This window comes from Centroberyx gerrardi, chromosome 9 (genome assembly GCF_048128805.1).
Source record: "Centroberyx gerrardi isolate f3 chromosome 9, fCenGer3.hap1.cur.20231027, whole genome shotgun sequence".
Classification (NCBI taxonomy): Eukaryota; Metazoa; Chordata; class Actinopteri; order Beryciformes; family Berycidae; genus Centroberyx; species Centroberyx gerrardi.
In genome coordinates, this window is record NC_136005.1 from 1260420 (window position 1) to 1273856 (window position 13437).

Consider the following 13437-nt stretch of genomic DNA (forward strand, 5'->3'; position numbering starts at 1 on the left):
GTAATTTATTGTGGAAGGTGAGCATCAGACTGTCCTCATTTTTCTCTGTTTCTAAGCATCATGTGTGTTCACAGTTTACTGTAACAGACTGCCAGTCAGACAGTCTGCTGACTCTGGGTCAGTAGGTCGACACAACAGACCCCAGGTGTCACCTGAGCCGCAGTGTGTGTGTGTGTGTGTGTGTTCGATAAACCATTCATTTACTCAAATACACTCATATACACACACACTCAATGGTTAAACAACAATGTATGCAAGTGCCAGTCTGCAACCAGAGTGGAAGGATTGTGATTGTGGTTTTACGGTTGCATTATAACATCGGCACTGAGCCATATTAGTAATAAAACTACTGATATTACTGTACTTGTGAGGACCTTGAGTGAATAATTCCCTAATCCTAACATAAACCTAATTCTAATCCTAATTTTAAACCTAAACCTGAATCCAAATCCTAAACCTGCCCCTTAAGGAAGTAAGGAGCAGCAAAATGTGCTCACTTTGGATTTTCCTCCTCATCTCATCCTTGAGGACATCATGAGTGCATGTATAAATAGAAGAACCCACCTAAACACTTTACAAACCACACTGCAGGTCGGTCGTATAAATGCCAGACTAGTCTTTACTGTGCAGTCAGGATGAAATGGTGACAAACTGGTCGAACCAGGAAAGTGAAACGTGTGCAGCTGAATGAAAGAATGTCATCTGTCCTCTGACGGAGAGATTAGACTGAGAGCAGACACACAGCTGCCTGACAGCGTGCCGGACGCCGTCTCGGTCGTCTTCATTTCCCATTTAAAAAGCAAGAATCAGAGAATCAAATGGAGAGTGAGGCTGTCAGCTGTGAGTACACTCTGCTCCGTCACTGACTGAGATATTCTGGTTGTTCTGGGTGCAGGCTGGAGGGATTTAGAGGGATTTGAGCGGCTTCACAGGACATAACCTGGTTTCAAATTATTCTGCTCATTCAATCATTCTATGACTATGAAGGCTTCAGATGAATCATAAGGTCTGTTTTGAAATGTTTTGGACAGCCAGTGTAATTTCAGTTGTACAGACAATACAAGTCAACTGTAGTTTGAATAATTGTTCTTCATCGCCTGGATGTTCACAGCCTCTAGTCTCTTAAACTACAAATTAAATCGTTCTAAAATGATATTTAAAAGAAATCACAGCCACTCTCTCATATTGACTGCTAGCATGAAAGTTAAGCACATTAGGAATCATCTGAAGACATTTAGTTATAAAATAATTAATTTTATTAGAACAGAATCATTTGATTGTATTGTCTAATTAGATTAAGTATTGCTTGATGAATTTCAGGTAGCATTTTTTTCCCAAAATGGATATAAAGTTTTGGAATGAAACCCTTCTTAAAGGTTAAATTCTAGATAATGAAATTTGAAAACGTAACTCCAATCAAAACTTTAAACAGACTGATATAGTTCTTCATAGCTGACACTATGTAAAATACCTGTAAAGATACTGAGTTGTCTTTAACCGTTGAAGTACTTCAAGAAGTACCTGATCAGAGATAAAGAACTGGAATGTAGCCGAGGAAGATTTTTACTCAGCTGCAGCTCGGTCACTGTCTCAGTCAGAGTCAGGTACTACATGGACGAATAAGCTTCGAGTCGTAGATCACCATTATTACAGGCAAAAGGGTCAGAGGTCACAACACCCTGACAAGAGATACAACAAATATTCCTGTGACCCTTGAATGTTTATGGGTGATAGGGAAGGAAATAAAAGCCAAGACAAAGAAGTATTAGTTTTATACCAATGATTTATCTGTCAATGTACGTTCATCACGCGTAATTGATTCTAATTAGTTCCAAATTTATCTTAAAATCCAGGTAGGGTCTGAAGTCTCTCCAACAGTGAGCCGGATGTAACGACCTTTAAAACAAGACTTTCCAAAGATAAAGACCAAACATTCACTGCTGCTGAAACAAGTCTCTGCAGGAAGAAAGACAAAGACGGACATGAGTCTTTCTCAGGATGACGTGACCGGCGGAGGTCAGACAGAGCTCGACTCTGCAATGCGTCTGCAGCAGGATGACTTGACCGGCGGATTCATCACAGACCTGCAAACAGAGGAAGACCTCAGGATGAAAGACCTTAAGACAAGTCAGTCGACGGAGAGAGAAAACAAGACGACCAACCCACTGAGTCTTCTCAAAGAGGACTTGAGTCAGTTTAAGGAAGACTTGATGAATGTATTCAAGGATAAAGACATGAAGACCGCAGACCACTCATCCAGTCAGTCAACGGAGAGAGAATATAAGACAACCAACCCACTAAGTCTTTTCAAGGAGGACTTAAGTCAGTTTAGGGAAGACCTAACCAGTGTCTTCAGTGTCGGTTTCTCCAAGGAAAAAGACACGAAGAGCGCAGATCTCAAGACGAGTCAGGCAGCGGCGAGAGAACTCAAGACGACAAACACGCTGAGCCTTCTCAAAGAGGACTTGAGTCAATTTAAGGAAGACCTGACCAGCGTCTTCAGAATGGGTCTTTCAAAAGAGAAAGACAACAAGGCCGTTGCTTCAAAGGAAGACTTCCCCGGCAACTTCAAAATAAAAGTCTTGTCTGAGGAGAAAGCTGAGAGAACAGGCCGCTCTAGAAGAGACTGTTCAGAGATCGAACTGAACGATCTGTTTGGAAGAGACCAGACTAGACTTTCAAAGACCAGAGGAGAGAAGATGCAGGAATCTAAAAAGAGTCTTTCAGAAAAGAGGAAGGAAAAGATGACAGATGACCGCTCAAACGAGAATGGAGAGACGGTCAACGCCGGGAAAATGACCGACGATATGGAGTCTGCGGTGAATCCAACGGCCAGTGAATTGGATATAAAGTCCTCCGGGGAGAAAACCGAGACCAGAACTTTCTCTGAAACACAGCAAAGTGAGGAGAGGATCCTTGCCTTGGAAACAGGTCTTTCTTCTCTGCTATTATTTCATATTCATTGGGATTCACTTGTTTTATTCCCTGTTTTATCCATTGTTTTTAATATACTTGCTTTTTACGCTGATGTGAAGCACTTTGTACCATACATTTATAGTTTATTACGGTAATAAATCTTAAGTGCATTCACATTAAGTTTTTCTCCACAGACGAAGAGAAGGCTGCTGCCTCGACGTCTGAAAGTGAAGACTGCAGCGTGAGTGATGATTCCTCCGTAGTGTTAGGAGAGCTGAGGACGGAGGAGGAAGACGAAGAGGAGGAGGAGGAGGAAGATGAAAACCCTTTAATGAGTCTGGCCTCTGGAATCGGTCTCTTCGTGGAAAATGACTCTATTGGAGACATCATGAGGTGAGTCTTTTGTACGTTGCCACAAGAAGCGCTCTGGGCTATTTTTATTGACTTTCATTAAAGCCCCAATCTGTGATCAGTGTTGAGAGCAGGTCTCTTGTGGCCGAGCAGGGAATTACAACAACACAATGTTTTGATTGGCTCACACACACTGTACTGTCTCCAAGTTGAGTCTAACGGCTCGTACCGTTAAGTACCGTAAAAACCAAACCCTGATGTATGCAAAACTAAAACAGAGAGCAGGAGTGACGGTTGGGGCGATGGGGTTGCTGGACAGCGATCGCTGATTGCTGCTGCAGACACGCTTCCTGGTTTAGACTGAGAAGACGTGTTGATATTCATATTAAAATCCTGCCTAGTGCAGCTTTAAATGTGAAATGTTAAATGTCATGTTTTCAGTCTAACCGGATCATGTTCTGGTCTTCCAGGGATCAGCCAGGAGGAGAACTGTGGGCCTTGAAAAACTGTAAGTTGACATGGATTTGATTCAATCTTTAATCAAAACTATTCTGAATGATGCTTATGTCTGTTCCACCACTTCTTTAGATTTTAAGCCTACATTTTAGTAAGTATTGAAATATTTGAGGGGTTTGGGGCTAAACCTTTAGCAGAGAAAAGAATAAATTAATTTATTCTTTTTGCGTATTTGAAAGGCTGAAAACAGACAATGCTTCATTACATTCATTCATTTAAACACAAACTCAGGTTTGGATATGCCAGGAGCCTCATGTTAAACCAACCTGATTTCATAAAAAGTGGTGAAATGAGCACAAACTCTGAAACACAGATGTATGTGCTGTGGACACGAATTATGTGAAAATGACATTCCTCCACCATGAACTGGATTCTGTGACAAAAACATGAATTGGACACGACATTTTCAGATAAAGATTGACTTTTAGACAACTAAAACAACTCGGTTAAGGTTTGGGAAAGGCTTTGGTCGGTTAAATAAGAAAAACTTTAACGAAAAATTTAAATTTGACTCCCGATAGAAAATTCCTTCATACAAACTGGGAATTGAACTCCAGTCTCTGGCATTGAAGTCAAGCTCATCGTCCATCCAGCATGTAATTTGGTGTTAACAAGTCGTGTTCATTTCATGTATTTGTGTGAGATTAGGTTAAGTTAAATTTGAGGCCCGTGTCTGTGTCTATCCCGGTCTCTTCTTCCTCTCCTCAGTCGCCTGTTATTTAACTCTGGACCCGAACACCGCCAACCCCGAGCTCCTTCTGTCCGACGACAACAGGAAGGCGACCCGCGTCTGGTCGGACCATCGGTACCCCGAACACCCGGAGCGGTTCGACGGCTGCCCTCAGGTCCTGTGCAGGGAAGGCCTGATGGAGAGGTTTTACTGGGAGGTGGAGTGGAGCGGGGGGGCGGACGTCGGCGTCACCTACAACAGCATCTCCAGGGACGGAGACGCCAGCGGCTGCCTGCTGGGACACAACGGCAAGTCCTGGACTCTGGAGTGCTGCGAGGGAAGCTACACTCCCTGCCACGACAACAAGAGGTTCGGCTCTTCCTCGCCGCGTCCCTCGGCCCGCAGAGTCGGCGTTTATCTGGACTGGGCGGCCGGGTCTCTGTCCTTCTACAGCGTCCGTCCGGACTCCATGACGCTCCTCCACACCTTCAGCGCTGCCTTCACCGAGCCGCTGTACCCCGGTTTCTGGGTCTGGGGTTCGGACGCCTCGGTGTCGCTGAGCCAGGTGCAGCTGGACTGGGAGCGCCTGCTGCAGTGAATCCCAATTGTAGGACTTGAGTCCCAATTTTGATGACTTGTGACTCAGACTTGAATATTGATGACTCGACTTACTCACTGAAAACTTGAACTTGGGACTCGATCACCTCAGACATCGGCTCTTTTCAGCTTTGCCCTTAATTTGTACCTGATCATCTTGTTCGTCGAATTTTTGTATTCTTTTATTAAGGTTATTTTTTGACACTTTTGCCTTAATTGGATAAAATCAACAAAAATGTCCGATGCTGGATTCAAACTCAGGACATTGCAGTTACACACCCAACTCTCTTCTGGTTTACTGCCTAATAAAGTTTTTAGATTTATATTTTTCTCTTTGGCAGATTTACTGATCCACAGCATGAAATATTTAAAAAGCTACTTTAATAAACACTCAGCGTAGTCTGTAGTCATATTTACAGTCTGATGTTATCTCTGTCTTGTGTTGATACACAGAGAGAGTGTGTGTGTGTGTGTGTGTGTGTGTGTGCATATGTGACGTGTGTGTATATGTGTGTTTATGTCTACATACATTAGGTGAGTATGTGTGTGGAGGCATTTATGATGTGTGTTTGCATGAGTGTGTATGTGCCTGTTGGCATGCACATGTGTATATATTTGTACCCATTTGATGCATCTGCTTATGTGTGCAGTGTGTGTGTGTGTGTGTGTGTGTGTGTGTGTGTGTCTGACCTGTAGCTGACACAGGCTGTTGTCCTGGCTGCCCCGGGCCTCCTGCACCTCCTGCAGCTCCTTCTCCAGCTGTTCCAGACGAGCAACACGCATCTGCAGCACGCACACACACACACACACACACACACACACACACACACTACTCAGACAAAGGCTCCAGATGTGCTCTAATTCTACCAGCAGTTGTCTTTGTTTTGTAGGTTATGCAGTTGTACTTAGAACTGTTTTATTTAAAAGAATCAAATAGTTATACATTTTTTACAAATGTTTTTAAAAATTGTTAACATATTTTACATTTTAAAGAGATAGTTCAGATTTTAACAAAGCTGATCTGATTTATCATGAACTGAGGCTCCTTCCCATCCATCCAACACCACTGGCACAAGGACATAATAATAGTAATTAGCATTTATTAACAATAAATTATCATTACTAGTGCAAGGCAATGAGGCTGACCACATCTTTAAAATATTATATTTAAGTCCTTAACTATGGTAAACTTTTACCAAACAGCTAGGAAACAGTTTGTAATGTGCTGCATGTGATTTTCGATTAATTTAGAATAATATGACTTTGGATTGGCTTCTGAAAAACCTGAACTGCCCCTTTAAGTTGAGTTTCCCCACTGGGGATTAATAAAGATGTCTAATCTAATCTAATCTAATATTTCAGGTAATGTCTAATCAGTGTTGTATTTGGCCAAACTGTCTTCTCCTCATGTCAAACCCTCCTTCAGTTTTCATCCTATAAACAGAGACTATCTTTGCTTCCCGTCAACATTCTTAGAAGTGGGCGTGGCTAACAGAGTCTGTGACTAGCCAACCAGGAGCCGGTCTCCGGTGGTCTCACCTGGGTCCTCTGAACCATCTCGTCGCTGGTACCGAAGCGCTCCTCCATGACGGATCGGACCTGCTGGGCCTCGAACTCCAGCTGCTGACGGATCAGATCCATCTGCAGAGAGAACTACAACAAAACACCAAGGTCAGACAAAGATGGAGTTCAGGACAGAGGCGTCACTCCACTGGACACTAAGGTACAGCGTAGCTCCTGCATCTGATGTCATCTACCACCAAAACCTCCAAACCTGCTCATACAGGCTTTATAGTTGCGTAGGGCGGTGACATCATCAACCGCATTTCTGGGGACAAAGTGGATCAATGGCTGATGTATGTATGATAGATTATTAGTCACTGGTCCTGATGCTCCCTGGTGGGTTTTCTTTTCCGATTTGTTTCCAAATACATTTCTGGTGATTTTTTTTATATAATGCTACAAACTATAACATCAGATTTGGATTAATTTAGACCAAGACAATACTGACCAATCTGCTGAATGTTCAAAAATTCAAATGATGCCAGAATCTAAGCTTGACTCCAACACAATTCAATAAAGCAATGCCTTTACTCATCAAAGGTGACAATATAACTGTTCATTTTGAATATGAATGTGGGACCATATTTCTGTGATGTGTGTGTGCGTGTGTGTGTGTGTGTGTGTGTGCTCACCGTGTCGATGCGGGGCAGCTGGGCCAGTCTCTGGGACAGCGCCTCCAGCTGGGTGTAATACCAGCAGCGCTCCCTCTCCTCCCGGTCGATCTCCCCCAGCAGGAGGCTCCTGCGTCCGGACACACACACACACACACACACACACACACACACACACACACACGCACACACACACACACACACACACACAGGGCATTAGATATCACTATTATTATTATTAGTAGTAGTAGTAGTAGTATTGTTATTATCAATAATAATAATAATAATATCAATAATAAATAAGAAAAAGAATAAAAAAAGACTATTATTATTATTATTAGTAGTAGTAGCAGTAGTATTCTGCAGGTGAGATAAAATAATGTGTCATAAGGAAAAGATCTCACTTCAAACAAAAGAAAAACCGAAAGCATCATCTGAAGCAGCTCACCTCTCCTTGTAAAGCTCGTCCAGATGCTGCTCGCTGATTCGTCCGTCTCCTCCGATCATGGCGGCTTTGGGCGGGGCTCCGTCCAGGAAGTGGTGCGGCAGCAGGGCGGCGGCCTCTCCGGACGCCGCGCTCTGACGGGACGAGGCGCGCAGCGGGCTCCGGGCCCGGCCCGCCACCGAGCAGCAGGAGGAGGAGGAGGAGGGGGGGGGCAGGGCCAGGCGCTCCTCCCCCTCCCCCCCGCCGTGGGACAGGCTGTCCGGCAGCAGCCGCAGGTTGTGAGGCTGGTACTTCAGCTCATAGTAGTTGGTGAGATCCATGTGCAACTCTGCAGGGGCGAAGAAGAAGTTTGACTTTTCTTTAGAACGTTTTTTGGACGTTTTTCTGCTTTTATTTGACAGTTGAAAGGAGAGACAGACAGACAGGACATAGTGGGGTAGAGAGAAAAGTGACCGACGTATCTGAACCGTTCACTAGTGACCGACGTATCTGAACCGATCACTGGTGACCGACGTATCTGAACCGATCACTAGTGACGGATGTATCTGAACCGATCACTAGTGACCGACGTATCTGAACCGATCACTAGTGACCGACGTATCTGAACCGATCACTAGTGACGGACGTATCTGAACCGATCACTAGTGACCGACGTATCTGAACCGATCACTAGTGACCGACGTATCTGAACCGATCACTAGTGACCGACGTATCTGAACCGATCACTAGTGACCGACGTATCTGAACCGATCACTAGTGACCGACGTATCGGCCGCTCTGACGTCACTTCAGTCACATGATGCTGCAGCCAGTCAGCCTCTACATGGTTAGCAGACATTTACCAACTGAAGAATGTCGTCCATTTGGACTAAAATATTGTTTTAGCAAAGACAATCTGTTGGTTGAGGAGGTGATTTCAACAAATCTATTCTGCTGAAACACCAATGAAAAACCGTTGCATGAATGGTTCAAACCACCCACAAAGGAGCTGATTGGCTCAAATGTTTCTCTGAGCGAGAACAAGCCATTGACGCGCGACAAAATCTAAAAGTGGGCGGGGCGCGATTCAGGAGTCTGGAAGCAGACTGCTGGAGAATCTGAAGTGTAATCATCAGTGAGGAGGCTGTGCTGCAGACAGGAGGACTGGACTGCTAACAGACTACTGTTAATTGAGTCGGAGTCAGCTGAATTCCAATCTAGACAACTGGAGACATTAATTGGCTTCTTAATTGGATTGAGGCATAACGAGGCAGACCCAGCCCGGCCAATCACGTTAGCTGGATTGAGTCTATTCATGTTGTAATGCTGATCGGTCCCAAAGGGTCTGACAGAGCCAGTCACCCTGCACTGATGTCTCCATCCAGATACACACACACACACACACACACACACACACACACACATATACAGTATATACACACACACATGCTCAGACCTTTGAGCTGGTCCAGGACGTCGCTCCGGCCGGACGAGGCCAGCGTTCCGGCCTCCTGCTCCAGTTTGCTCTGCAGCTGCTTCAGGACCTCCTGCAGGAAGAAGAGGAGGAACAACCATGGAGAATTACACAGAGAGAGAGAGAGAGAGAGAGAGAGAGAGAGAAACCTCCTGCTCCTCCTCCTCCACTCCTCCTCCACCAGACCTCCTATGTTTCTGGTTTGTTGTTTGATAGCCAACATGTCTGAACAGACAAAGAGAAGAGAAACTCAAACTGCATCAACAGGAAATCCAAGCTCCGCCCACACTGTTTGATTGACAGGTGATCTGTGGGAAGAGCAGTGCAGAAACACCACAGTGAGGCTGAGGGACAAAGATGGAGACTGGATAAAAAAAAAAAAAAAGGAACTTGAGGATTACCCCAAAACAGAACATTTTGCTATATTCTGATTTATATTCTCTTTGCTGTATCCTATAAAATGATAATAAATAATAACAAACATTAGATCTGAGATACTGCACCAAACCCATAACAGAGCCAGAGCAGATTGTGATGTGTTATGAACTTAATGGACAGTAATGAGATTGCTTTGTCATGGCCACAGAAAAAAACTTTCTTCAATGTAAAACAGGTTAGATGGACATCAGTCTCCTGCAGTCCAGTTCTCCTCAGGTTTTGTGTTGCATTGTCAACAGAAATGAACATGAATGAACATCTGAGATCTCCAGCTGTTTCCAACGCTGTGTGTTTTCTGTCCTGTTTCAGATTTTATTTTCCCAGGCTGGATGGAAACAAGCTTCCTCCTCACTTAGTTCCACGTCATTTTAACCCTGGATGTGTTCATGTCACACTGAAGCTCTGCTGCAGGATTAAATGGATTCCCTGTTCTGCTCCCTGTTCCCCGTCATGTTCGTCTGACTGAAGCTGAATCCTTTCCTCCTGTCAGTCTGAACACTAACATGAATCCACCAAACTGTCCACACTCACCTGGAGAATACGATTTCCTACAGTTTGAACTCCTTTCCTACAGTCCTTGAACTCATCGTGTCGCTGTTCCTCTACGTGTTTCTGTTTTATTTCCTGCTGTCCGTCTCTTCGTCTCTTCTGCTGAGAGCCGCTGAGCTCAGGATGAAGCCGGCGGATAATCCAGCTGCACACAGCATCTGGACACGTGTGTGATAGTGTGTGTGTGTGTGTGTGTGTCTATATGCATGTGTCTGTGTGCATGTGATTATGCATCTGTGTGTGTGCATGAATGTGTTTTATGCAGCTTATATGTTTTTTGTCATATAAGGTGGAGGTTTTAGTTTTCCATTTTTACTACACTGTCAGAAATGAGTATCTATCTATCTATCTATCTATCTATCTATCTATCTCTTTTTGTACTTTTTTTTGTATAAAATTAGTTCCAACTAGATTAATTTGAGATTTTTGCTCTAAAATCTACAGAATCAGAGTGGAAATTCAGATAATTGAATTAAAATTGTCTCCTTTTTACGTAAATATAAAAAATAAATAACATTTGTTTGAAATGTTTCCCCAGTGAGACAAAGGGGGTGAATACTTTACTTTTTTCTATTATGGGAATTTCATTCTTTCACATAAATTTCTTCAACTTCCACTCTGTTTTCATTGAAAATAGAACTTTATGTAGATTTTAGACCAAAAAGTCATTTTGCAGCACAGTGAAATGAGCCCAAGGTGAAGCAGAGGTGAATGTTTTTATCTCAGGCAGCTGCAGCGTCTTCACACCCCGTCCCGACCTGCAGCCTGTCAGCAGACTGACGCAGGCCGTCGGGTCAAAACCCGTCCACACTGCCTCCTGACCTGAGATCAGTCAAACATCTACACACACACCACTGCAACACAGTGTCTGTATAATGTGAGGAGGAGTTAAAGCCACAGAGAGCTGTCACACCGAGGCTCCGCTCTGCAGCTGAAAGGTTCCAGCTCTTATTTTTCCTCCATGTGACTCAGATCGGATGTGTTCAGGTCCGGTTCCTTCCTGCGGCTCTTCATCACGGTCTGTCTCAAAGAACTTCACAGAGAGCGAGCCTACCTAGACCTAACTGATCAATAATCAATCGCAAACAAAAAGATGGAATACAGTCTGCAACAAAATAAAACACAAGGAAACAAAAGACACAAGACAGCCTCTAACAGCAAGAAGCTGCATGGAGTCGCATGTTTTCATTTCCCATCTGGATCACATGGATCTGAGCTACCAGATCAGATCCTGAGCCATGCGACCTACATGCGACTTGTATTTGAATGCTCCGATCAGAATTTGTCAGCGTTGCCATGACAACAAGTAAATCTGACATCATCCGCCTGAAACTGAGCAGCGTTAGCCCGGAGACGATGAGAACGCCTCAATTCAAACTGAACATCAGAATCAAACTGAGTCTCTCTGCTGTTCTGAAGGCTGAACCGACCACACGCTCAGCAACAACAGCAACATTTTTCTCTGTATCTCTTCAGAAATCAGTTTGATCGGTGAGGAAGTGAGTGAAGACTTTAAGGAAACTGAGTCCAGACCTGCAGCGGACTGAAGCTGCTGCAGAGGATCCTGTTCCTGCAGGCAAACCCACAGTTTCTGTGATTAAGACTCACCAAGATGATTTATTCTGAGGAAACTAAAAGACTGAGCAGATTAATAAACTGGAAGTTGGGGCTGTGACTGGTGACTTGTGGAGATGTAATCAGACTTTCACTGTGTTAATCATTATTGTGTGATTGAAGGGATGGGATGAAACTCAACAAGGAAAATGTATTTCATTAATTTCTGTATGGATCATGTATGTAAATCTGTCCAGATAACTTGTTACAGGAGTCTGATTCACTCTCAGTACAGTCAGTTCAGAAAACTGGCTTACTTTGAAATTCAAATACTGGAAATGTTCTGTCAGAGAAAACTGATATCCACTCTGCAGAGAAAGGATCATTTTACATTTTGAATTTGAAGTGAATAGACAGCGACCTTGAAAACTAACTACAACTAAACTGATACTGAAATAAAAGTTGAAAACTATATGAAGAAAAATACGATAACAAGCCTGCTGTGGTGGGATTTCACTGAAGAGACGAGTTTGGTACTGACTGACTGGCTGGCTGACCTCCTCTTCCTCCTCTTCCTCCTCTTCCTCTTCCTCATTAGAAGAGACAGCGAGGGAAGTGATGGATTGAGGCAGGATCGACGGAGCCGCGCTCCTCTATCTGGGTCAGGAGGAAGCCGAAGGCAGAGAACCGACCGCCCGGACGCTCCTGATGAAAATGTTCTTCATCCTTCAGCTCTGTTCTCCTCTTCCTGTTCAAGCTGCCATCCAGACTTTGTTTTGCACATTTTCATTTATATTTATAGGTTCTGTTCCGGTGTTTTGGCTTAAGCCCCGCCCCCAACGAGTGTTTTAATGAGATACAAACAACCTAGAGAGTTTTTCCCCTTATTCCACAACAACAACAACAACAACAACAGGGTCCATATAGAACCTCCTTGGTTCCAAGTGGGAACTGGGAACCAAACTGGGAGAAAACTGTTCCAGTAAAAGAGTCTGTGAATTTCATTTTGCCCTTAGATTAAATATCTTTCTAATTTTCCATGTCATAACATACACCTGTTTAATATTAAATGCCCTCAAAACCCAAATATTATATCAAAATCCCATTACTTTGCTGAAAACAGAGTATCTTTAACAGTGACATCATGCTGCACCAAATAATAAACTCAATAAAACATCACAGATATTTGAACAGTCCCGCCCCTCCCCCCCTCCCGTCAAATCAAACTGCCTTTCTCTCCCTAACTGATCTCCCATTGGTTCATACTTCTGAATGACCCCTCCCTGCGTTAAGCCCCGCCCCCACACCTCAACAGGAAACACATCACATTAAGGATCAGGACGCTGACCTTCATGTCGGAGGTCTCGGTCTCCAGTTTGGACAGGTGGTTGGAGTTGTCCTCCAGCTCCCTCCTCAGGTGGGAGTTCTCCTTGCGGAGCGCCTCCACCTGGTGGGCCAGCTGGTCGTAGGAAGCCACGGCGTTCGCCATCTTCAGACGCTGCAGCGCCCCCTGCAGGAGGAACAGGACAACACGAGTCAACAGGGTTACAGAAGCTACGGAGCGGTCTGTCGTGCCGAGCCGCGCCGACACCAACGAAGCAGAAGCGTGTTGCTGGCCGGTCGATGGCGGTTCATGTCGTCATGTTGGCTACAGCAAATAATAATGTCAAACTGGAACAGTGTCGCCTCTCATCATGTCAGAGAGAAACCACGCTGCTGCAAACAGTCTGTTTTTCAGGAATAAAGACAAAAACCCTTAGTGCAAAAAACTGAA

General features: G+C 44.2%; 2 protein-coding genes across 3 annotated transcripts in view; one reads left to right on the plus strand and one right to left on the minus strand.

Annotated features, from left to right (window-relative positions):
* apc2 (APC regulator of WNT signaling pathway 2) overlaps positions 1 to 13152 on the minus strand; it is a 28545-nt gene extending 15393 nt beyond the window's left edge. Inside the window, exons 1-6 of the mRNA XM_071906626.2 lie at positions 13012 to 13152; positions 9105 to 9195; positions 7673 to 7997; positions 7246 to 7354; positions 6590 to 6703; positions 5741 to 5833 (exon numbers count right to left, since the gene is read on the minus strand). Coding sequence (XP_071762727.2) covers positions 5741 to 5833; positions 6590 to 6703; positions 7246 to 7354; positions 7673 to 7997; positions 9105 to 9195; positions 13012 to 13152 — 873 coding nt within the window. The remainder of the gene's footprint in view (positions 1 to 5740; positions 5834 to 6589; positions 6704 to 7245; positions 7355 to 7672; positions 7998 to 9104; positions 9196 to 13011) is intronic.
* On the plus strand, positions 728 to 5436 carry LOC139917501 (uncharacterized). 2 transcript variants are annotated; one of them, XM_078285710.1, is made up of 5 exons: positions 728 to 840; positions 1854 to 2931; positions 3111 to 3309; positions 3738 to 3775; positions 4492 to 5436. In XM_078285710.1, exons 2-5 carry the CDS (start codon positions 1983 to 1985, stop codon positions 5049 to 5051), a joined length of 1746 nt encoding a protein of 581 aa, XP_078141836.1. In that variant the 5' UTR covers positions 728 to 840; positions 1854 to 1982; the 3' UTR covers positions 5052 to 5436. The 2 variants fall into 2 exon arrangements, with proteins under 2 accessions (XP_078141836.1, XP_071762731.2); XM_071906630.2 differs by lacking the exon at positions 728 to 840 and having other exon boundaries at positions 1706 to 2931.
* Positions 13153 to 13437: the final 285 nt, after the last annotated feature.

What these genes read in the sequence shown, in the direction of transcription:
- LOC139917501 (XM_078285710.1), top strand. Translation starts at nt 1,983, where the DNA reads ATGAGTCTTTCTCAGGATGACGTGACCGGCGGAGGTCAGACAGAGCTC. An exon ending in GATCCTTGCCTTGGAAACAG is followed by an intron (nt 2,932 to 3,110) that starts GTCTTTCTTCTC and finishes TTTTCTCCACAG; the next exon opens with ACGAAGAGAAGGCTGCTGCC. An exon ending in ACTGTGGGCCTTGAAAAACT is followed by an intron (nt 3,776 to 4,491) that starts GTAAGTTGACAT and finishes TCCTCTCCTCAG; the next exon opens with TCGCCTGTTATTTAACTCTG.